The sequence below is a fragment of the Vipera berus genome, assembly GCF_964194415.1.
Source record: "Vipera berus genome assembly, chromosome: 1".
NCBI lineage: Eukaryota > Metazoa > Chordata > Lepidosauria > Squamata > Viperidae > Vipera > Vipera berus.
The window spans coordinates 358532343-358554965 of NC_138202.1; the positions used below are offsets into that span (position 1 = coordinate 358532343).

At 46.2% G+C, this 22623-nt stretch overlaps 1 protein-coding gene across 2 annotated transcripts in view; it reads right to left on the reverse strand.

The window, feature by feature from the left end:
* Positions 1–21807, reverse strand: part of ULK2 (unc-51 like autophagy activating kinase 2) — a 130510-nt gene extending 108703 nt beyond the window's left edge. The window contains exons 1-3 of one of the 2 annotated variants that reach the window (XM_081346675.1): positions 20484–21807; positions 18000–18092; positions 8755–8796 (exon numbers count right to left, since the gene is read on the reverse strand). In XM_081346675.1, the coding sequence (XP_081202801.1) occupies positions 8755–8796; positions 18000–18092; positions 20484–20573 (225 nt within the window). In that variant the 5' untranslated portion in view covers positions 20574–21807. Of the gene's footprint in view, positions 1–8754; positions 8797–17999; positions 18093–20483 lie in introns of those variants that run through there. The other variant, XM_081346676.1, reaches the window with a different exon arrangement.
* Between the last annotated feature and the right edge of the window lie 816 nt (positions 21808–22623).

Genomic DNA, 22623 nt, shown 5'->3' on the forward strand with positions numbered 1-22623 from the left:
TCTATTATCTATCTATATATCATTTCTATATGTTTGTGTTTATCCATCTATCCGTCTGTGTATCTATCATCTACCTATATCATCTATCATGTTTATCCATCTATCCATCTATCATCTATCCATCTATCATCTATCTATTCTATATCATCTCTCATATCTGTCTTTATCCATCTATCCATTTGTCTGTGTATCTGTTTTCCACCTATCCATCTGTGTATCTATCATCTATCCGTCTATCATCTGTCTGTATCTATCATCTCTCTCTCTCTCCAATCCTATCCCATCTGTCTATCCATCTATCATCTATCTCTTATCCATCTATCCATCAATATCTCTATCCCTTCATTCCTCTCTCCCTCTCTAGGCTAAAAGTTGACTTACGACTAGCCACTTAAACTAGTATTCGAAGTTTCAACAGATCTCCTCAGGGCTCCTTATCATTGGCCACACAACCCTCCCCCTCCATGAAGTCACCAGATCACATTTTGGGCATCAGCAACCAGCCCGCACTTACGTATGCATAATGACCATAATTTTTTAAAAAAAATTCTGCCAAAAATCACAATTTACTTCTGGGGATTTCTGACAAACCCCCCACCCCCATGCCATTGTGGGCAATGGATTTGTTTTACAACTGCCACAAAAAAGGCTGTAAAATCAGGCCCAGTACCGTGGTAACCTGTTTTAACTACTGCTATGACGTATAGATTGACAAGCTCAGCGTCCTAACCCACTGAGCCACCGCATCCCCAGTTTGGCGGGTCAAATCCCGAGTGCCGCGTAACAGAGTGAGCTCCTGTTACTCGTCCCAGCTTCTGCCAACCTAGCAGTTCGAAAGCACGTAAAAATGCAAGTAGAAAAATAGGGACCACTCCGGTGGGAAGGTAACAGCGTTCCGTGCGCCTTCGGCGTCTAGTCATGCCGGCCACATGACCACGGAGACGTCCTCGGACAAGCGCTGGCTCTTCGGCTTTGAAACGGAGATGAACACCGGCCCCTAGAGTCGGAAACGACTAGCACGCATGTGCGGGGGAACCTTTACCTTTATATGACGTATAGACATCATTCTGTAGTCAATTACGGTCGTAAACCGAGGACTAACTGTGCCTATTATCTTGATGTCAGATTTGGGATGCGGTAGGGTTTTTTTCCAAGCACAGCCCTTGGACAGGATTGGTTGGTATTTAATTAATTTGAAGAAAAAGACAGAAACGACCCAGACACGTGGGCCCTTAAGGGCAGCTTCTTACACACGAGAAAGAAGAGGGAAATTTGTCCCCTAATTAGGCTTGGAAGGAAGTGACTTCTTTTCCTGGGGATCTGCAGGCGTCCGTTTTATAATTAAAGGTGAAAAAGAAACAAGGCAGGTACTATGTAGTCCAGCTGGCCAGGATTAAGAGTAGAAAATTTATATGGTGCACTGGAATACAAACACGGCTGGAGTGGTTTTTTAAAATTAATTGGTGCTTAGGTGTTCTAGCACCCCAAACATACTTGACTGAGGGTAGAGAGACCGCGATTAAACTTCCTGTGTCCCATTTCTCAAACTCTAACAAGGATATTGTGCAAAAACCAAAAGAGGAGACAAAAAACGGGAAAATTCCATCAGGATTTAAATGTAAAGAACCGGCTTTTTAAAACTCCAGGGCAGAGAAACTGTTTCATGAAGTTTAATAATGACGAAACACAGAATAACCAAGTTGGAAGGGACCTTGGAGGTCTTCTAGTCCAACCCCCGGCTCAAGCAGGAAATCCGACACCATTTCAGACAAAGGGCTGTCCAGTCTCTTCTTAAAATTCTCCAGTGTTGGAGCACCCACAACTTCTGGAGGGAAGCCGTTCCGCTGAGTAATGGTTCTATCAGGAAATTTATCCTTAATTCTAGGTGGCTTCTCTCCTTGATTGGTTTCCATCCAGTCTATCCATTTAGTTGCTTTCGAAAATAGATTCAACGAAAATAGATTTTCTATGAGCGTCTATTTTATTACCCTGTTGTCCCACTTTTTGTGACATTCTTTAGTAAAAGCCACTTTCTCCAATTTGGTCTGATCGCTCCTAGGATTATATAGGTCAGGGGTCTTCAAACTTGGCCCTTTTATGACTTGTGGACTTCAACTCCCAGAATTCCTCAGCCAGCATGAGGGAACTATGTCCCTTTTATGACTTGTGGACTTCAACTCCCAGAATTCCTCAGCCAGCATGAGGGAACTATGTCCCTTTTATGACTTGTGGACTTCAACTCCCAGAATTCCTCAGCCAGCATGAGGGAACTATGTCCCTTTTATGACTTGTGGACTTCAACTCCCAGAATTCTGGGAGTTGAAGTCCACAAGTCATAAAAGGGCCAAGTTTGAAGACCCCCGATATAGGTCCTTATATATGTTTAGGGTCAAAAGAAAGAGGTCAAATAGAGTGTATTTCAACCAAGGCCGGCTGGAAAATTCTAGGATTTGAAATCCACAGATCTGCAAGTTGCCAAGGTTGAGAAACACTGGGCTAAAAGTGAAGCTAAATTGGAATGAGAAATGGTATTTGGAAAAACACGACACAAAGGCAAATGATTATTAGCACTAATATTCATCCCCTCCCAAAAAAATGCCAAAGATTGGGGGGGGGGGGGAAACCCAGGGTAGATGTTCCAAGATTTCAGGGAAGGACATTTAAAAGAGCAACAACAAAGAAGTTACGGAATTTGGCTTTAAAGATTTGCAGACTGCGTAGTTTTTTGTTTGATTTCCACAGCTGCCAATCTCGACAAATGAGTGTGGGCGGTGCACGTCACAAATATTAGCCCCATGTTGTCAAGTATCTTAACATGGAAAAGTCATACGCCTTGTTTTTGTGTGTGTGTGTGTGTGTACCGATTATTTCTGCTACTGTACGCTTCCAACTGCCTGCCAAGTCTCGTATTTTATGATGGGCACTCTTGACGTTCACACGCATGGTTTCCTCTGTAAAAGCTATTAATTATGTCGGCAGCTGGAAGGATCGGCCAAGCCTCCAACTCGGTCGGCATGGTCACCAAACAAGAAAAAGCATTGTGACAAATGTTTGCCAAGCCTGGCCCCTTTTCAACTCTCCAGGAACAAGATAGGGGCAAGTCACCTTTCCAAAAAAGAAACTGCAGTCCTTCCCTTCCTGCCTTATTAGAAGTCCATGCGTGAGCCACAAAGAGCAAACCTGGTTAATGTCCAAGGAGGAAAACCCTTGGGCTAAACGAACGTTGAGAAGAATGAATAAGAGAGTTGGAAGGACCTTGGAGGTTTTCTAGTCTAACCCAGGTGTCCCCAACCCGCGGTCTCTGGACCGGAACTTTTATAATAATAATAATAATAATAATAATAATAATAATAATAATAATAATAATAATAATAATAATAATAATAATAATAATAATAACAACAACAACAACAACTACTACTACTACTACTACAACTACTACTACTACTATTATTATTATTATTATTATTGGTTCCCCCGCACATGCGTGCTAGTCGTTTCCGACTCTAGGGGCCGGTGCTCATCTCCGTTTCAAAGCCGAAGAGCCAGCGCTTGTCTGAGGACGTCTCCGTGGTCATGTGGCCGGCATGACTAGACGCCAAAGGCGCACGGAACGCTGTTACCTTCCCACCGTAGCGGTCCCTATTTTTCTACTTGCATTTTTATGTGCTTTCGAACTGCTAGGTTGGCAGAAGCTGGGACGAGTAACAGGCACTCACTCTGTTACGCGGCACTCGGGATTCGACCCGCCAAACTGCCGACCTTCTGATCGACAAGCTCAGCGTCCTAACCCACTGAGCCACCACGTCTAACAATAATAATGATGATGATGATGATGTTGTAAGGGACCTTGGAGGTCATCTAGTCCAACCCCCTGCTCAGGCACGAAACCCTATACCATTTCAGACAAACAGCTGTCCAGTCTGTTCTTCAAAACTTCCAGCGTTGGAGCATTCACAGCTTCTGGAGACAGGTTGTTCCACTGGTTAATTGTTCTAACTGTCAGGAAATTCCTCCTTAGTTCCAGGTTGTTTCTCTCCTTGATTAGTTTCCATCCGTTGCTTCTTGTCCTGCCTTCAGGTGCTCTGGAGACTAGGTGGACCCCCCTCTTCTTTGCGGCAGCCCCAGAGATATTGAAACACTGTCATCATGCCAGCCCTAGCCCTTCTTTTCATTAAACCAGACATAGTTTGGTGTTCCATTAGGCCTTAGACTGGCATCAGCTGCTAAAGAAATCAGGATGGGCACAAAATATAAGGGCCAAATGACAAAGAGTGGTGGAAATTAATTCCAGATTGCAAGAAGAGCAAAAACATCCAAACCGCTCCACAAGCATTACTAGGGAACTGAATAAGACTTTTTCTGAGACACACACACACCCCAAAAAAGCATGTTGTTTATAGTCAGCGACTCTGTATCTTAAATCTCTTCCGCCTTGGGTGACGTTGTGTGTTCAGGCAACAAGCCCCAGCGTGCCGAGGGGTGGCAACATGTCTCTGCCTAGCCAGACTGTTCCTGCCAACTACTTATGACCCACAAAATGGGTAGTGTACCATTCCAAAACAGCGAATCTGCCCATCTAGCATATAAGCAGAGACTTCAAAAATCCTGGGCTCCACAAACAGGCGAATAAAGTTACAGGCAGTCCTCGACTTACAACAGTTCATTTAGTGCAGGGGTCTTCAAACGTTGGCCCTTTTAGGACTTGTGGACTTCAACTCGTCTGCCTGGCTGAGGAATTCTAAGAGTTGACGTCCACAAGTCCTAAAAAGGGCCAAAAGTTTGAAAAACCCTGATTTAGCGACTGTTTGAAGTTGGAAAAAAGTGACTGATGACCATTTTTGACACAACCATTGCAGCAACCCCGGGGTCATGTGACCAAAATTCAGATGCTCGGCAACTGGCTCATATTGATGATGGGTTGCCGTGTCCCAAGGTGTGTGATTCTGACAAAGTACCTGGGGGAAGCCAGAGTCACTTAACAACCGACTTCCTAACCTAACGTTTCCTGCTTGAGCAGGGGGTTGGACTAGAAGACCTCCAAGTTCCCTTCCAGCTCTATGTTTTGCTTAACACCCGTAGCAAAGTAGTAAACTTGGGCGGAAAGTCACTTAAACCACCACCTGGCTTAGCAAGGGGAAATTCTAGCCCCAAACGTGGTCGTTAAGTCGAGGACTACCTGTGCATAAGCTGAACATGTGTCAGAAAACAGCAAAGCACTCTTGTGCTTTACATCCTATCTTTTGGGGGAGAGGAAACCTATGAATAAAAGGAAATTAAAACGCGATCATAAAAATTTGCGGCATTGGGTCACAGCAATTCCTGAGGAATGGAAGTTCCAGCTTTTGTGTGTGCGTGCGTGCGTGTCAGACCCACCAACCACAATTAATCCAGATGCTGTGCAGTATTGGTTTATTTTTAATTAATTTAATTTTAATTCCATTTATATCCCGCCCTTCTCCGAAGACTCAGGGCGGCTTACAAGCTTAGCAGTAGCCTTCATTCTATGTATATGCCTGCTTGTTAGGGCTTTCACACACACACCCCAAGCGGCATTATTACAAAGTCAGCTTAATTGCCCCCAACAATCTGGGTCCTCATTTTACCTACCTCGGAAGGATGGAAGGCTGAGTCAACCTTGAGCCTGGTGGGACTCGAACCTGCACTAATGGCAGGCAGCTGGTGTTACTTAAGGAGGCATTAGCCCACTGCTCCACCAAGGCTCTTTTATCTCCCAGCCCTGTTATTCCAGGGAAGATTCTGTGCTTTTTCCCCAAGACAAACTGCATTGCAGCTCTGCCTCCTTCCTCCAGTTTATGCTGGTGGCAGGAAAAAAAAATCAGTTAAGGGAATGAAAAGCAAAGATTGGACTTCTGCCCTTACTTTTCCCCAGGGGAAACGTGCCCAAGATCCGGGAAGGAAAGATACGGGCAAGGCAGTATTGCATCCAGAAGCATAAGCTTGGGCCCAAAACCATGGCATGAAGAGCAAATTCACAGCCAGGTCTGTACAAAAGACACAGCGGCAGCTAAGGTACCAAGTGTCACCATTCCTCGCCAGCCAGTGGATCCAGCAGCTGAGTCTGAGGAGGAAGAGGAGGAGGAGGAGGCGGGGCCTGGAGTGACATCAGTCAGAGGAAGGCTCTGAGGAGCTCCGAGACTCACAGTCGGACGAGGAGCCTGGCCCCTCTACTCGCGCTCAGGCTGAGACACAGCTGTGCTGGGAGGCTGAGTTGGACAGCGACGAAGCACAGCTGGGACAAATCCAGGATGCACGAAAGCGCCGGCAAGACAAGCGAGCAGGACAGAGGGATGCAGTGGGGCGGCTCCAAGGGCAAAGGAGAAGGCATTAGGAAGCCACGCCTTGGCTGAATAATAAAAGAGAAGGGGTGGGAGGTGCTGGTTGCCGAAGGCCACCGTTCGTGTTGAGGATGGAGTTTCTGTGAACCGTGTTTGTTTGCCTTGGACATGGACTCAGGTCTGTGAAAATAAAAGGGGTTGGTTTTTTCTTACGGTCCCTGCCTGTTTCTTGGAAGAGGGGTTTCTCCTTGCGAGCAGGACTCAAGTGGGCTGGGACAGAACATCAAGGCCGAACGTATTAGCAGCCTCCTCTTGTTCCCATTCCTGGGGGCATCCTAAAAGTTTGGAACCCGAGGCAGCGGAAATCAAACTCAAATTTTTTTTATTAGCGCCACAAGGCTAGATACAAGCAAGATACTGAATAAAAGGAGGATTACATCGTTCAATTTGTATGTAAATGTGTACAGGTGGAAAGCAATAAGTCTAAATGGAGTCTAAAAATAATTAAGAACATGTGGAGACTCTTAATCATCCAGATCACAGTTGTCCCAAAGGTGTTTTTTTTCCCCAAAAGGCAATTAGACTTTCTTGGGGTTTTTTTCCCCCCCCTTTGAAAACGTTTCGCTTCCCATCCAAGAAGCTTCTCCAGTGAAGAAGTGAAAAGCTTCTTGGATGAGAAGCAAAAACGTTTTCAAAGGCAAAAAAAAAACAAAACTCCGGTTGCCTTTTGGAAAAAGCACCTTTGGGACAATTAAGAACACAGTTGCCAAAATAAAACCAACTATAATACTCTTATCAGACGTTCCCATCCTGAGTAGAGGTAGTCCTCGACTTACGACCACCACGGTTGCTAAGTGAGACAACTCTTCAGTGGGTTTCGCCCCCTTTGCGATCTTTTTTTTTTTTTTTTGCCACAGCTGCTAAGTGGATCAATGAGGTTAGCAGCAGGGATGTTAAGTGAATCTGCCTTCGGGAAGGTCGCAAAAGGGGATTCCCCGTGGCCTCCGGGGACACGGTAACCGTCATAAATACGAGTCGGTTGCCAAGCGTTCGAATTTCGATCGCGTGACCCTGAGGATGCTGCAACGGGCCTCAGTGTGAAAAACGTTCACAAGTCGCTTTTTTCCGGGGCTGCTGTAACTCTGAGCGGTCACTAAACGAACTGTTGTAAGCTGAGGACCTCTTCACTACAAAGGGGAGTGGGATGCCCCCTATAACAGATGGCCCAGAGGGTGGGAAGGAGGAAAAGAGGGGATGGTTTAGTGCAGGGGTAGGCAACCTTGGCTCTTTTATGACTCGTGGACTTCAACTCCCAGAATTCCTGAGCCAGCATGGCTGGCTCAGGAATTCTGGGAGTTGAAGTCCACGAGTCATAAAAGAGCCAAGGTTGCCTACCCCTGGTTTAGTGGGTGGGCACGTCCGTGTGCGAGCGCGTATACGAGCACCTGTTGCTCACACGAGTAGGGCTGAGAGCACCCACGATGCTCGCACGAGTGAGGCCCCGAGTGCCTGCGACACGGGTGTGTGGGGCCGCAAGCGCCCAAAACGCTTGCGCGAGGCCCTGAGCACCCGCAATGCTCACGCCAGCGAGACCCTGAGCATTCGCAATGCTCATGCGACTGGGGCCACAGGTTCCCAACGATGCTTGCGCAAATGAGCCCCCAAGCGCCCGCACTCCCCAGCCAGCCACTCACACGGTTGCAAACAGGCCACGGAGCGGTAGTGTGCTGTGGCCCACGGGTTGGGGACCCCTGCCCTATAACACCCTGCCTTCGTAGCAGTTCCCCCACCCCCTCCTACCCTTTTCAAAGCACCGTCGTCCGCTTCCCTGCCAACGTTGAGAGGTAACAACCAGAACGGAAGGCAACACACCAGGAAAGAAACAGGGAAAATGCAATTTGCTTCCCACAGGATGAAGCGGTGATTTCATAAACACAACGGCATCCGACCCTCACCAGGAGACACGTTTCGCTGCCTCTTAAAGAGGCGTATTGTGTCGCCTCAAGCACATTAGGCTAATAATCTTTTCACCTGGATGAACAGAGGCAGAGGCGCCGAATCCACAAAGCAAAGCACGGCTTGAACCCTTTCGTTTTATTTTTCAATTTCGCAAGCCTTTTGAAAGGGTCCTAGAGCCACAGAGCTGGACTGGCCAACTGCATGCCGTCGAACGTTCGGTCTCTTTTAAGTACAACTACAGGGGTAGGCAACCTCGGCTCTTTTATGACTCATGGACTTCAACTCCCAGAATTCCTGAGTCAGCTATGCTATGCTGACTCAGGAATTCTGGGAGTTGAAGTCCATGAGTCATAAAAGAGCCGAGGTTGCCTACCCCTGAACTAGGATATATGGGTAGTCGTCGCCTTACAGCCACAAGTGAGGGGGCTTGTTATAGTGACACAGATTTGTTAAAAAAAAAAAAAGTGCAAGGGAGCACTCAGAAATATAAACTCACCTGGACATCGTACAGGGCCACAATGTTTTCATGCTGCAATTCCTGGAAAATAAAAAGGCAAATAGTTCAGAGAAACCTCAGAAAGTCAGTGCTGGGAACGAAACAGCAGCTAAGTAAGGTAATACTAACAGCTTTTTTTTTTTCCTGTGTAACAACGCCTACGTACCCCTTCCTCAAACAAATTAAAGGACTTTTCTTTGCAGCCTATCCTCATCTTGCCAAAGCCACCAAATAAAAGAGTTGGAAGGCTCGTATTCCAAACCCCTTACTCAAGCAGAAGACCCTATATTGTTCTGGACAAATGGGGAACTCTCAACCAGCTGTTTGTAGTGTCTTGTGGTCAAATGACCCCAATTTACAGTATTTTTGGCAAAACTCAGCATTTACTTCCAGTTAGAAATTGTAGAGAACGTTCATAGCAACGAAGATGATCAGGAGACTGGAGGCTAAAAGATATGAGGAACGGTTGCTGGAATTGGGAATGTCTAGTGTAATGAAGAGAAGGACGAGGGGGGACATGAAAGCAGCGTTCCAGTATCTCAGGGGCTGCCCCAAAGAAGAGGGAGTCAAGCTGTTCTCCAAAGCCCCTGAAGGCAAGAGAAGAAGCGACAGATGGAAACTCATCAAAGAGAGAAGCAACCTGGAACTAAGGAGAAACTTCCTGACAGTGAGAACAATTAACCAGTGGAACAACCTGCCTCCAGAAGCTGTGAAAGCTCCAACACTGGAGGTTTTTAAGAAGAGACTGGACAGCCATTTGTCTGAAATGGTGTAGGGTTTCCTACCTGAGCGGGGGGTTGGACTAGAACAGGGGTCCCTAAACCCTGGTCCGTGGACTGCCACCAGTCCACGGCATGCCAGCAAGCAGGCCGCACAAACAAGCAAAGCTCCATCCCTGGGATGCAGGCGGCATTCAAAACGACATCCCCTCCAGTCCGCAGAAAAACCTTTCTCCACAGAACTGGTCCCTGGTGTCCAAAAGATTGGGGACCTCTGGACTAGAAGACCTCCAAGGTCCTTTCCAGCTCTATTCTATTCCATTCCATTCTATTCCATTTTCTATTCTATTCCATTCCATTATTCTCATTATTCTATTCTATTTTCTGTTCTATTTTCTATTCCATTCCATTTTCTATTCTATTTCATTTTCTATTCTATTCCATTTTCTATTCTATTCTATTCTACTCTATTCTAATTCTTCTATTCTATTCTATTCTATTTCCATTCCGTATTTTCTATTCTATTCTATTCTATTCTTTTCTATTCTATTCTATTTTCTATCCTATCCTATTCTCTATTCCATTCCATTCCATTCTATTCTATTCTAATTCTTCTATTCTATTCTAATTCTTCTATTCTATTCTATTCTATTCTATTCTATTCTATTCTATTCTATTCTATTCTATTCTATTCTATTCTATTCTATTCTTCTATTCTATTCATTCTTCTATTCTATTCTATTTCCATTCCATATTTTCTATTCTATTCTATTCTATTCCTGTTCTTTGTTGTTGTTAGTTGCGAAGTCGTGTCCGACCCATCGCGACCCCATGGACAACGTTCCTCCAGGCCTTCCTGTCCTCTACCATCTTCTGGAGTCCATTTAAGCTCACGCCTACTGCTTCAGTGACTCCATCCAGCCACCTCATTCTCCGTCGTCCCCTTCTTCTCTTGCCCTCAACCTTTCCCAGCATTAGGCTCTTCTCCAGTGAGTCCATTCCTCTTCTGATTCCATTCCATTCCATATTCCATTCCATTCCATATTCCATTCCATTCCATTCTTAATTCTTCTAATTCTTGCTCAAGTTGCAGATTTAGGCAGAGGTGGTCGAGCTAAGGCCCCAAAGCCCAGCAGCAAAGCTTGGAGAACCAATCTCTGCCTAAATTTACTTCCAGATCTTGGCAAAAATGTCCCATAGTGAACAAAGGCTTTGCTTAATAACCGTGGACTTACTTAACAACCACCACAAAAAAACTGGTTGTAAAATAAAGTCAGTCGCTTCATGACCCGCTTTAGGATCATCGTAATGTACGGCCGTAATGGGACGGTTCCACTGTAGTCATAAGTCGAGGGCTATCTGTATGTGGCTGCCATAAAAATTATTCCCAGAGTTTCTTCCTGGGAATCATATGGGTGACGGCCTGGCTGAGGAATTCTGGGGGTTGGAAGTCCACAAGTCGTAAAAGGGCCAAGATGGAAGACCCCTGTTCTAATTCCACAGGAGTTTCCATTGCATTGGGGGTGCCACTACTAAAAAAGTCCTGTTTTTAGTCCCCATTGAGGGGAAACCCATGACCTCAGATGACCCTGGCATGTGAAGAAGTTCAACCGGGACACCTTCCACCTGGAACAGGGGTCTTCCAACTTGGCCTTTTTATGACTTGTGGACCAACTCCCAGAATCCCTCAACCAGGATGCTTTAAGACAGGGGTCTTCCAACTCGACCCTTTTAAGACTTGTGGACTTCAACTCCCAGAATTCCTCAGCCAGGATACTTTAAGACAGGGGTCTTCCAACTTGGCCCTTTGATGACTTGTGGACTTCAACTCCCAGAATTCCTCAGCCAGGCGTGCCTGGCTGAGCAATTCTGGGAGTTGAAGTCCACAAGTCCTAAAAGGGCCAGGTTTGAAGACCCCCATAACCTATAAACTCTCTCGGTTCTCTCTCGGTATATGGATAATGTGCTCCTCTAATGAGCCAAGGTACAATGGCTGCCAAGTTCTCAACCAACCCAGCCTTTTGATGTCTTTGAAACCAGGCCCAAGTTAACTAGACCAGGAACAGGCTTCTCAGAAACGGGCCAAAGAGTTTCTAGGAAAAGTTGACTCACCAAAGCCAAACGGCTCTAGTCTTTGTCCAACAGAGATACTTTTACAGATGCAAGAGTTTCCTTCCTTGGGACTTTGTAAACAAAGGGAGCAGAGGTTTTAGGTCACTAACACCCTTTAGACTTTTTTTTTTGGAAGAGATGCTCGGCTTCGGGTTTTATTATCCTGGCAAAGGGAGGGGGGGGTCTGGAATAAGGAAGCAGAGTAGCCTTGCCTTACTTTAGGATGACTAAACCTTCCCCAACTCCAAATTGGGGGGGGGGGAGAGGAAGGAACTGGGCCAAGTTGATGATCAGTAGAAGCAGCCAAATCAAAGCATCCATGGCTGATTATCCTTGGCTTAAAAGAAAACCTGGTATTTCTCAGGCCTTTTGGAACGTTAGGGACTAGAATCTCAGCCAACATGGCATCACAACCACAGCTGGACAATCCTTTGGGTCCAAAGTTCTGAATTTAGCACGGAGGCCTGGTCTCTATCCACAAAATCTGTTTTCCCCAATGATCTAGAGCATGGGTCGGCAACCCGCGGCTCCGGAGCCGCATACGGCTCTTTGAGCCGTCCCCTGCGGCTCCCAGCCGCCCGGTGCGCGCGCACCTCTTCGAACGGACAGTGGTGCACGCGCACCTCTCCAAATGGAGAGTGGCACCGCCTGTTTGGAGAGGTGCGCGCATACCTCCGCGCGAACAGGCAGCGGCGCCCTTTGAGGAAGCTGCCGCGGCACGTTTGCAGGCTGCCGAAAGCGGCAGCTTTGCAGACGGGCCGTTGCCGTCGGGCAACCGGTTCCATCTCACTTAAAAAAAATTGGCAACTGCGCGCGTCCGCAAAAAAACGTTTTGCGCATGCGCGAAACATTTTTTGCGCATGCACGTGCATGGACACACACACGCGGCTCCCACTTTTTTTAATTTTTGATGGAACCGGTTCCCAGTGGCTCTTTTCCTTTTTTAGGTTGCCGACCCGATCTAGAGGAAGGTTGGGGAACCATGGTTCTTTTATGACTTGTGGACTTCAACTCCCAGAATTCCTGAGCCCATTCTTTTATGACTTGTCGACTTCAGCTCCCAGAATTCCTGAGCCAGCATGGCTGGCTCAAGAATTCTGGGAGTTGAAGTCCACAAGTCATAAAAGAGCCAAGGTTCCCCACCCCTGATCTAGAGCCAAAAAGATCTGAAGACCCTACTACAGGTAATCCTTATCTTAACACCAGTTCATTTAGCGACTGTTCCAAGTTACAAGGGCGCTGAAACAGTGGCTTATGACCCTTTTTCACCCTTACGACCGTTGCAAGCATCCCCTGGGGTCACGTGACAAAAAATTCAGACGCTTGGCAACTGATTCCTATTTATGACGGCCGAAATGTCCCAGGGTTACAAGATCACTTTTTGCTGACCTTCTGACAAGCAAAGTCAAGGGGGAAGCTAGATCCACTTAACAAACGTGTTATTAACTTAACTCCAATGATTCACTTAGCAGCTGTGGCTAGAAAGGTCATAAGATCGGATTAAAAACTCAATATGTGTCTCACTTAGCAACGGTGGGCTCAACGGTGGTCATAAACTGAGGACTACCTGTGCCTTAAGCAGCGGCTGTAAATGAGACACACCCTTCCTTTGCTCCTTCTGAGACTTTCTCCAAATTTACCTTTGATTTGTTGTTCAACTTAATTTTAATGTTTTTCATACTTTCCTATCGGGCGCTTTTGCATTACTGTGAGCCATCCAAAGGGGCGGCATGTAAATTTAATAAAAGAAACAAATTGTGTTAATTCTGCACAGAAGACAGGACAGCAGTTGCCCCTGCCTGACAACACTTCCACATTTGATTGACAAGCGGGAACCCAGCTTGACAACCAAGATCATCTGAATGTCAAACAGGATGTCACATGTTCACTGTCACAAAAAATACTTGCTTCGCTATTTTTAAATTGTTTTGCTTATGCTCCCACCGCAACTTTCTGCAAGAAAAAAAAGAGGGGTGCTTGCAGAGTGCTTGTTTGCAAGAAGTAGCATGGAGGGAATTATAAGCTGAATAAAAAATTCAGAAGACCTGTGTTCCTAAGATCAGGGTTGGGGGAACCACGGTTCTTTTAAGACTTGTGGACTTCAACTCCCAGAATCCTTGAGCCAGCCACGGTAGCTCAGGAATTCTGGGAATTGAAGTCCACAAGTCATAAAAGAGCCATCCTTTCCCATGCTGGCTCAGGAATTCTAGGAATTGAAGTCCACAAGTCATAAAAGAGCCATCCTTTCCCATGCTGGCTCAGGAATTCTGGGAATTGAAGTCCACGAGTCATAAAAGAGCCATTTTCCATGCTGGCTCAGAAATTCTGGGAATTGAAGTCCACGAGTCATAAAAGAGCCATCGTTCCCCATGCTGGCTCAGGAATTCTGAGAATTGAAGTCCACAAATCATAAAATAATAACCATCGTTCCCTGTGCAGGCTGAGGAATTCTGGGAGTTGAAGTCCACGAGTCATAAAAGGGCCATGGTTCTCCCACCCTCCTAAATGGTCCTAAAGCAGACATCACAGGAGCCAAACAGGCAAGGAATCAACTATTAATTATTTAGCCCCGCAATCCCTAAGCTTGGGCCCCCATCTATAGACTTCAATTCTCATGTTCGCCCGCCTGTGTGGGAATAAAAAGGCCCCAGCACATCTGGAAGGCATCACATTGGGCAAGTTTGAGAGAGGGGTCTATCAATCTATCTATCTATCTATCATCTATCTATCTATCTATCTATCTATCTATCTATCTATCTATCTATCTATCTATCTATCTATCTATCTATCTATCTATCCCATTTATCTATCTATCTATCTATCTATCTATCTATCTATCTATCTATCTATCTATCTATCTATCTATCTATCTATCTATCTATCTATCGATCTATCTATCGATCTATCTATCTATCCCATTTATATCCCACCCTTCTCCGAAGACTCAGGGCGGCTTACAATCTAAGAAGCACAAATCAATGTGCTTAGCAATAGCCTTCATTCTATGTATATGCCTGCTTATTAGGGCTTTCGCCCCCCCCCCCCCAAGCGGCATTCCAGATCTGTCTTAGGTAAGAAAGCTGGCTGGGTGACTTAGGGCCAATCACCAGGAGTGGGCGAGTTCTAGTTCTGCCTTAGGCACAAAAATAGACTGGGTGACCTTGGGCCATCCAGCCGCAGGTTTAACAACTGTGGTCCTGAAAGGTTGTAAAATGGAGCAAAACTCACTTAACAAGTCTTGCTGAGCAACAGAAATTGGTAAATCGAGGATTACCTTAAACGCCCTTCCCCTGAAAAACACATTTCTGGAATTTGACCATTTGACCACCACGTTTTTGACAATATTCTCTTGGGATGCTCTAAAACAGGTTACTGGAGGCGGCACGCTGTGTGCTCAACGGTAGCCATAATCTACGCTTTATAAACCACAACGACTGGATTAACCAAGCGGATAACACCCAAACCAAGCAAACCCCATTATTTCAGCATCACACCTGAACTCGAAGCGTCTGCCTGGGGTCATAAAACCAACTTGCATAGCACAGCTCAAAAGTTGGCTTGGGAACTTTTTTAAGTTGGAGAAGAGGAAGGAGAAAAAAAACACACCAAAAAAAAACCCTCCAAAGCTAGCCAGAACCGGACGTGGGAAGATAAAAAGCAACACAACACTCAGAATGCACAGAATAAGTCTACCAACTTATAATGGGTCACCTAGTGAGTGTTCAACGTTATGAGGGATCCCCCGAAAAGTACGTATGACCGGGTTCTGAAATTCTGACAGAAACAACGCCCCTCCCTCCCTCCCCAAAGTCACATGACTCTATTTCGGGGTGCTCATCAACCAGCCTGCATTTACAACTGTTTGCAGCATCCCACGGTCACATGATCCAAGATTTAAAAGGTTTTTGCCGCCCCCCAAAAAAAGTTTACATCCAGTTTTGGGTAAAAACGCCCCTTAATGAGTTCATTTATCAACCACAGATTCACTTAATGGCCATGATTTGCTTAAGGATCACTAAAAAAAAAAGGCATAAAATTAGATTGGTCCTGTGGCGACTCACTTTACAATTATCACAGGGATGCTCCATTACGGCCATAAGCCAAGGACTTCCTGCGCAACTTATCCCGGGATAGAAAGCAACAAAAAGCATGCTCTAACTATGAACAAGATTATACTCCTCCATCAGGTGCTAGTGCAGGGGCAAGAACAGGACAGCTCAAAAGTCCTGCAAAAGTTGATTTTTCATGCCTGCAACCGTTCTTCTTATGTTTTAGCTTCTTTCAGCCCCCTAAACATCTTTGTTGCTCTTCTTCTCTAGACTCTTTCTACTCTCAACATCTTTTTTTTTTTGCATCCGGTTTTGGTCACCACAATAAAGATGTTGAGACTCTGGAAAGAGTGCAGAGAAAAGCAGCAAAGATGATCAGGGAACTGGAGGCTAAAACATACAAGGAAGGGTTGCTGGAATTGGGCATGTCTAATTTAATGAAGAGAAGGGCCAGGGGGGACATGATAGCAGTATTCCAGTATCTCAGGGGCTGCCCCAAAGAGGAGGCAGTCAAGCTCTTCTCCAAAGCACCTGAAGGCAGGATAACAAGCAACGGATGGAAACTAACCAAAGAGAGAAACAACCTAGAACTGAGGAGAAAATTCCTGACAGTGAGGAAAAAAAAATTAAACAGTGGAACAAATGGCTTGCAGGAGGTGTGGGTGCTTCATCATTGGAGGTGTTTAAGAAGAGATTGGACAGCCATTTGTCTGAAAGGGGTCAGCAACCTGAAACAGTGAAAGAGCCACTCGGAACCGGTTCCCTCACAAAAGTAAAAACTGGGAGCCGCAAAAAATGTGTGCGCATGCGCGTACATGCGCACATGTGCAGAACAGGGTTTGACTGAAGAGTGGAGCCAAGGCGAGATATGCACCAACCCTGCATATTTGAATTGATTGGTTGAACTTTTTTAGTCCCACTTTTTTTTTTGGACTGCACATGGCAGAGGCATGCGGCTCCGGAGCCGCGGGTTGCAGACCTGTGGTACAGGGTTTCCTGCTTGAGCAGAGGGCTGGACTAGAAGACCCCAAAAGTCACTTTCCGTTCTGTCATTCTGTTAAAATGTCAACATCTCTCTAGCCTTGTGCTCGATGGGACACTCAGAAAAATCAATGGCAGTCTACCATCACAATCTTTATTCTAATTTAACTAGAAATAGTTTAGCGTTAAGTGGTAGTTCTTGGAGGATATCCACCAAGGGTAATTTCCATTCTCCTGTGCCTTGATCTTTTCCACAGTGGAGGCAGGGGGCTAAATCCAGAACTACACTGCATACAAAGTGCATGCTTTACCAGCGAATTGTACATTTTCCTACTATCTAGTCCTGTGGAATTTGCAAGGATTCTGCATCCTCCAGAATAAATTAAAAGCACCAGGCACGGGCAAGCCTATTGTGGTTTGGGCTGTCAGCCTCCACACGGCTGGCCACGATTGCTCTCGTTGGCCAACCATCTCCAATTCAGAAATTTCCAACACATAACTTAGCTTTGTTCCTTTTTCTTTGCTTAGCATTTTGCTTGGAACCACAACAAAGAAAGGAAAAGCTAGGGCAACAGAATTAGGAAAATCCCACATCATTCCGGAAGCCCTCATCCATCTATTTGAAACCAAGTTGAAAAGAGAGCAAAACGAAAAAGCAGAACAAAAGGCCCTCAAATAGAGGTTAGTCTCCGTATATATTTATTATTATTTATTTATTAATTTAATTTGTATACCGCCCTTCTCCCGAAGGACTCAGGGCGGTGAACAGGGCAATACATAATAGAAACAAGATACAAAAATTAAAAATTATTAAAAAGTAATTAAACAGCAATGCCCGTAATAAATTAGTACAGATTAAAAGTTAAGACCAATTTAGGTAGTCCTTGACGTACAACCACAATCGACCTGAACGTTTCTCTTGCTAAGCGAAACATTTAAGTGAAATTTGTCCAGTTTTACGCCCTTTCTTGCCACAGTTGTTAAGTGAATCGCTGTGGTCGTTTAGTAACACGGTTGTTAAGTGAATCCAGTGTCCCCACTGATTTTGCTGGTCGCAAAAGGGGATCACACGACCTGGGACACTGCAACCATCATAAATGCAAGCCAACTGCCAAGGGTCTGAATTTTAATCACGTGACCACAGGTCACTAAACGAACCGTTGTAAGTCAAGGACTACCTGCTCACAGTCAAGATAAAGGTTACAACGCGTTGTGAAATCTAAAGCTACAAAAAGAAAACCCGGTGATGTTTCTGCGCTAGGCAAGCTTTGCTAAGTATCAACACAAGGGCTAGGTTGCTGTGATTGTCAGGGTTCCTTCCTCGTTAGCTACACAACAGCATAAGAAGGCTGGTGCTTGGAAGAAAATCGCCAATATACAGTACCTTCAAAATTTTTATCTCCTTCCCAAGCAGGAGTTGTGACTTCGACAAGTTCTTTTTGTTAATGCTTTTAATAGCCACTTCCCAGTCCGTTTTCTGAAAAGAGGATGGAGAAATGCTTTAAGTACAAACAAGTGTTCTTATTTTTTTTTTTATTGAAAAGTTTTAACATACAGTGTTCTTATTTTGTAAGCAGTCACGAGAAGCAAGCAGATCTGGTCTTTTTTTTTTCCTTTCCTTTTAAAAGCTTTACGAAGATTAATAAGATTCCTGGAAAAAGCTAGCAGACCCTTTTTTTTTTCTCTCTCCACACAACTAAGCACAAAGACGGTCTAAAAAAGCAAGGGGTGTCCAACCTTGGCAACTTTTAAGACTTGTGGACTTCAACTCCCAGAACTGGCCGGGGGTGGGGGGGGGAATTCTGGGAGTTGAAGTCCACGGGTCTTCAACGTTGCCAAGATTGGACACCTCTGGTCTAAAGCCTTACCAGAATGTCAGGTTGCAAACAAAGAGGACAATTTTACAATCAGGACCCCAGAGCCCAAACTCTTACCAACGTGCAACTTGAACAGGAAACACGTCTGCACGTCTCAAAGACAAGAACGGACCGCAATAACACCCTCCTTTGTAAGGGTGAGAGGATCGCTCACAATTTTGTCCTTTTTGGAGCCAAGGCAATAAGCTTCAGCACACTCTAGACTCGGGTTCAAGGGCTTTAACAGGCAAGAAGACCAGGGGCCTCCTACTACGCTAGTTACTCGAGCAATGGTACCTCTTTCAGGAGACCTCAAAACCATACTCTTGAACAGAGTGCCCAGAAGCTCCCCGTCCCAGCAGGACCGCAGGTGCCTCAAAGGGATCACACAGGCATACACAAAAAGAAATCCCAAGTTGTTCAAAATTACCCAATTAAAAAAAGGACATTTGTGAAGATATCCATAAGGCAAGCAAGCTAGTGGATTCACAGGAGGAAAACCTCTTGAGGAGACAGCTCGGGCTCTGCAGAAGAAAGAATTATAGGCAGTCCTCGACTTACAGCAGTTCATTTAGTGGCTGTTCAAAGTTACAACGGCATTGAAAAAAAGGGACTGGTTTTTTTCCACAGTTAACGACCTTTCCAGCACCGCCATGATTCAAGAGGCATGGCAACTGGCTCATATTTGTGACGGTTGCTGTGTCCCCCAGGGCCACGTGCTCACCTTTTGCAACCTTCGGACAAGCACAATCAATGGGGAAGCCACATTCAGTTAACAACTGGGGTTACTAAGTTATCAACTGAAGCAAGAAAGGTCGTAAAACGGGTCAAAATTCACTCAACAAATGTCTTCACTTAACAACAGGAATTTGGGGCTCATTTGCGGTCTTATGTCGAGGACTACTTATATTTGTTTACATTTATTTGCCACCAGTCTCACCCACCCGCGGGGCTAGTCTAGGCGGCTTACAATAGTAAAAAGGAAAGGAAAGGAAAGGAAAGGAGAGGAGAGGAGAGGAGAGGAGAGGAGAGGAAAGGAGAGGAGAGGAGAGGAGAGGAAAGGAACCAGAAGTAACAGAATCATAAAATAAACAGTGGGGGGGGGGAAAGGAACACAACACATCGATCTAATAACCAAGAACGGAGGTCAACCCTTAACACAACACACCCACAACGAAAGAAATTCTTGCGATAATAGATGGCGAGAAAAGAAGGGAAGGGATCCTCATCAAAATTCTGAGGACCCATTTGGAATTGGCCAACTGGCAGGCAAAGCAACTCTAGGAAAAGGGACAACTGGGAGGGGGGGGGAGGGTTTGCTCCCCCCCCCTCCTCCAACCACATATCCAAGGGCTACCATCTTTCTACCCAAGCTGGGAGCTTCATTCAAACATTTTGACGAGAGGTTGGCACCCCTGCTGGCAAAGCCGAGACTCCGGACTACAAAACCCATGATCCCGTAACCTCCAGCCTCTTTAAGAGAGACAGGTTTGCCATTGGGGTGGATGAGAGAGGAGAAGGTTGGGGGGGAGGGGGGGGGGGAGAAACAGGCACTCCAAGGCTGACATCATCCCATCCTGCCTCTTGTTGGGGAAGGAACACAAAGCTGGCAAGCAGGGCAGTGGGCAGTACAGCAACACCCCTGCCACCAAATAATAATAATTAAAAAAAATAGGGGAGTTTGGTGGGGGGGGGAGAGAAAGGAGGAAAACCAACCATTTTTCTTGACAATACACCCGGCTTTTTAAATGCACCCCTTTCCTTTCAAGGGTTTCCCCCCCAAGTGTACCAAACTGCAGAAAGCTAGTTAAGGAGAAGCAGAAAGACAGGGCAGCTAAAAGGAGAACAGCTTCCCAGCTAAATTGGGGGTGGAGGGGGGGGAAAGCACACAAGCCCACTTTCAAGGTTTTCCCTCCCCACCTGGCAAGGCCTGTAAGCCCCCCCCCAACCACCTTCTCCAACCCTCGCCATGAGAGTGGAGAGCCCCAATTCTCCCCTTCCCCACCCCATACCTTGCGGTGCCGACCCTTGAAGACCACGGCGAAGGCTCCATGCCCGATCAGGTCTTTCTTGCTGTATTCAAAATCGCCCACCACCTCCATCTTCTTCAGGGGGGCATGAAGCTTGAGGGGTGGGGAGGTTGGGGGGGGACAACGCGGGGAGGAGGAAGAGGACGAGCAGAAAGGGAAGGGCAAGCCCAAGCTCACATCAGCAGGCCGGGGGAGGAGAGGCAAAGAGAGGGGGGCTGGCTCTGCCTGCGTCCTGGCCCCCCCCAAAGCAAGGGGGCACCTGCTGGCATGACGTTGCTCCTGATGACCTCCGGCAGGTGGTTGGGGGGCACCGGCCAGCTACCCATAGGCAGTGGGTGTTTGCTGGCATGGGATGGGGGTGGTGGGGTGGTGAGAAAGAGATGGGGGAGAGGGATGAAGCCTCTTTGGCAAAGGCCAAGATGCAGAAAGCAACCAAGAGGTGAGAAGTGACCCCCTTTTTTTTCTTTTTAACAGGCAAGCATTTCCAAGGTAATTTCAAGCCGAGGGCAAGACGGAATAAAATCTAAAAATCTAAATGCCTAGCATCAGAGGGAACGCAGTCCCTTTGGGAAAAGGGAGCATGAGAAAGCCCACCTTATTATTTTATTTTTTTTAAAAAAAGGTGGGGAGTGGGATTTACGGGTGGGGGAAGACCATCAAAAGCCATAAAGGAGCAAAGCAGATTGCTGTCATCCAAAACCCCCTTAAAATATTGGGGTTTTTGGGGAGGGTGGGTGGGTTTCCCAGCTAGTTATGACAATGCCTGGAGAAATGAGGGGTTTTTTTGGGGGGAGGGGGCATGGAATAAAAAAAGGAGGCAATGACAGTTGCCCCGAGGAAGGGAAAGAGGGCAGATAGCGGGAAAAACCCCGTTAATAGAGGTGAGATTAAGATACCGGGGGGGGGAGTGGGGGAGGAACAGAGCAAAAGGATTATTATTATTTTTTCTCTTTTGCGAAGGGAGATGCAAGGGAGGAGATAGAGGGGAAGGAATTAGGGTGGCTTTTTAAGGGTGGGAAGAAACTTAAAATATTCCTCAAAAACGATATCCGGGGGGAGGGGAGGGAGTTCACCCCCCTCAGGGGTCCCTGCGCATCACCCTCTTACATCCTACCCCCCCACCACCACCTCTGTCCCGGTTTTAAGGGAGGGCAGGCGGCCCTTCCTGGAAGAATCGGCGGAGGTCGAAAACGAGGGGAAAGCTGCAGGTATCGCCGGGGATAATAATAAGGAGCGCAGGGAGGAGTCCCTCCGCCTTAGGCCGCTGCCGTCCCTCGTGTCCTCCGAGCGCGGAACCCCAACCTTTTCCCCACCGGCGTCCGGCCGCGACTGGCGAAACTTCCGCGCGGCGGGGCTATTTATATAGGGACGTCGCGCGCAGGCGCTTTTTTTTTCTCCGTCTCCCTCCGCCAGAAAAACAAGAGTGGGCGGAGCGAAGCGGGAGAAAAGAAGGGGGGGGGAAAAGAGTCCGCGCGCGGGAAAGTTTGAGGGCGAAAAGTTGCCCAAACGGGTGGGGTGGGGGAGGGGAATGGCTGTGGGCGCCATCTTGATATTGACAGAATATGTGTTTTATATATATATAAATATATACACGTTTTATGTATACACACACACACACACACACACACACAAAATTGGAGCTTAGAAAATAAGCGGCTACAAGCCAGGCGAAAACACGCCTGCCTAACTCAAAAGAATAAACAAAAGGATTATAGGGAACTCCGCCTCCAAAGTGTTGTTCTGAGGCGGAGGTTGGCAGAAGTTGGACTTCTAAAGGAGGGAGACCTCAGTGAGGATGGGTGACCAAGTTTTTTCCTCGGACTCTGCTCCTCTGGCCAAGTATTAAGCCGGCCTTTTTAGGAATGTATCCCACTTACTGCTTTCTAGAAATGGAGCTGTCCTTTCCGAAATTTTACTGCGCTAACCTAAAGTAATATAAGATAAAATAACCTTTACTGTCATTTTTTTTACTGTGGGCACACGGGCATGCATTAAAAATGAAATTCTGTTGCCTACGTTCAAAAGTGTATATGTACATAACACACATATAAACATGCTATATACAACATATGTATATACCTACACCCTTACATATATATATACACATATTAATCACTACCTT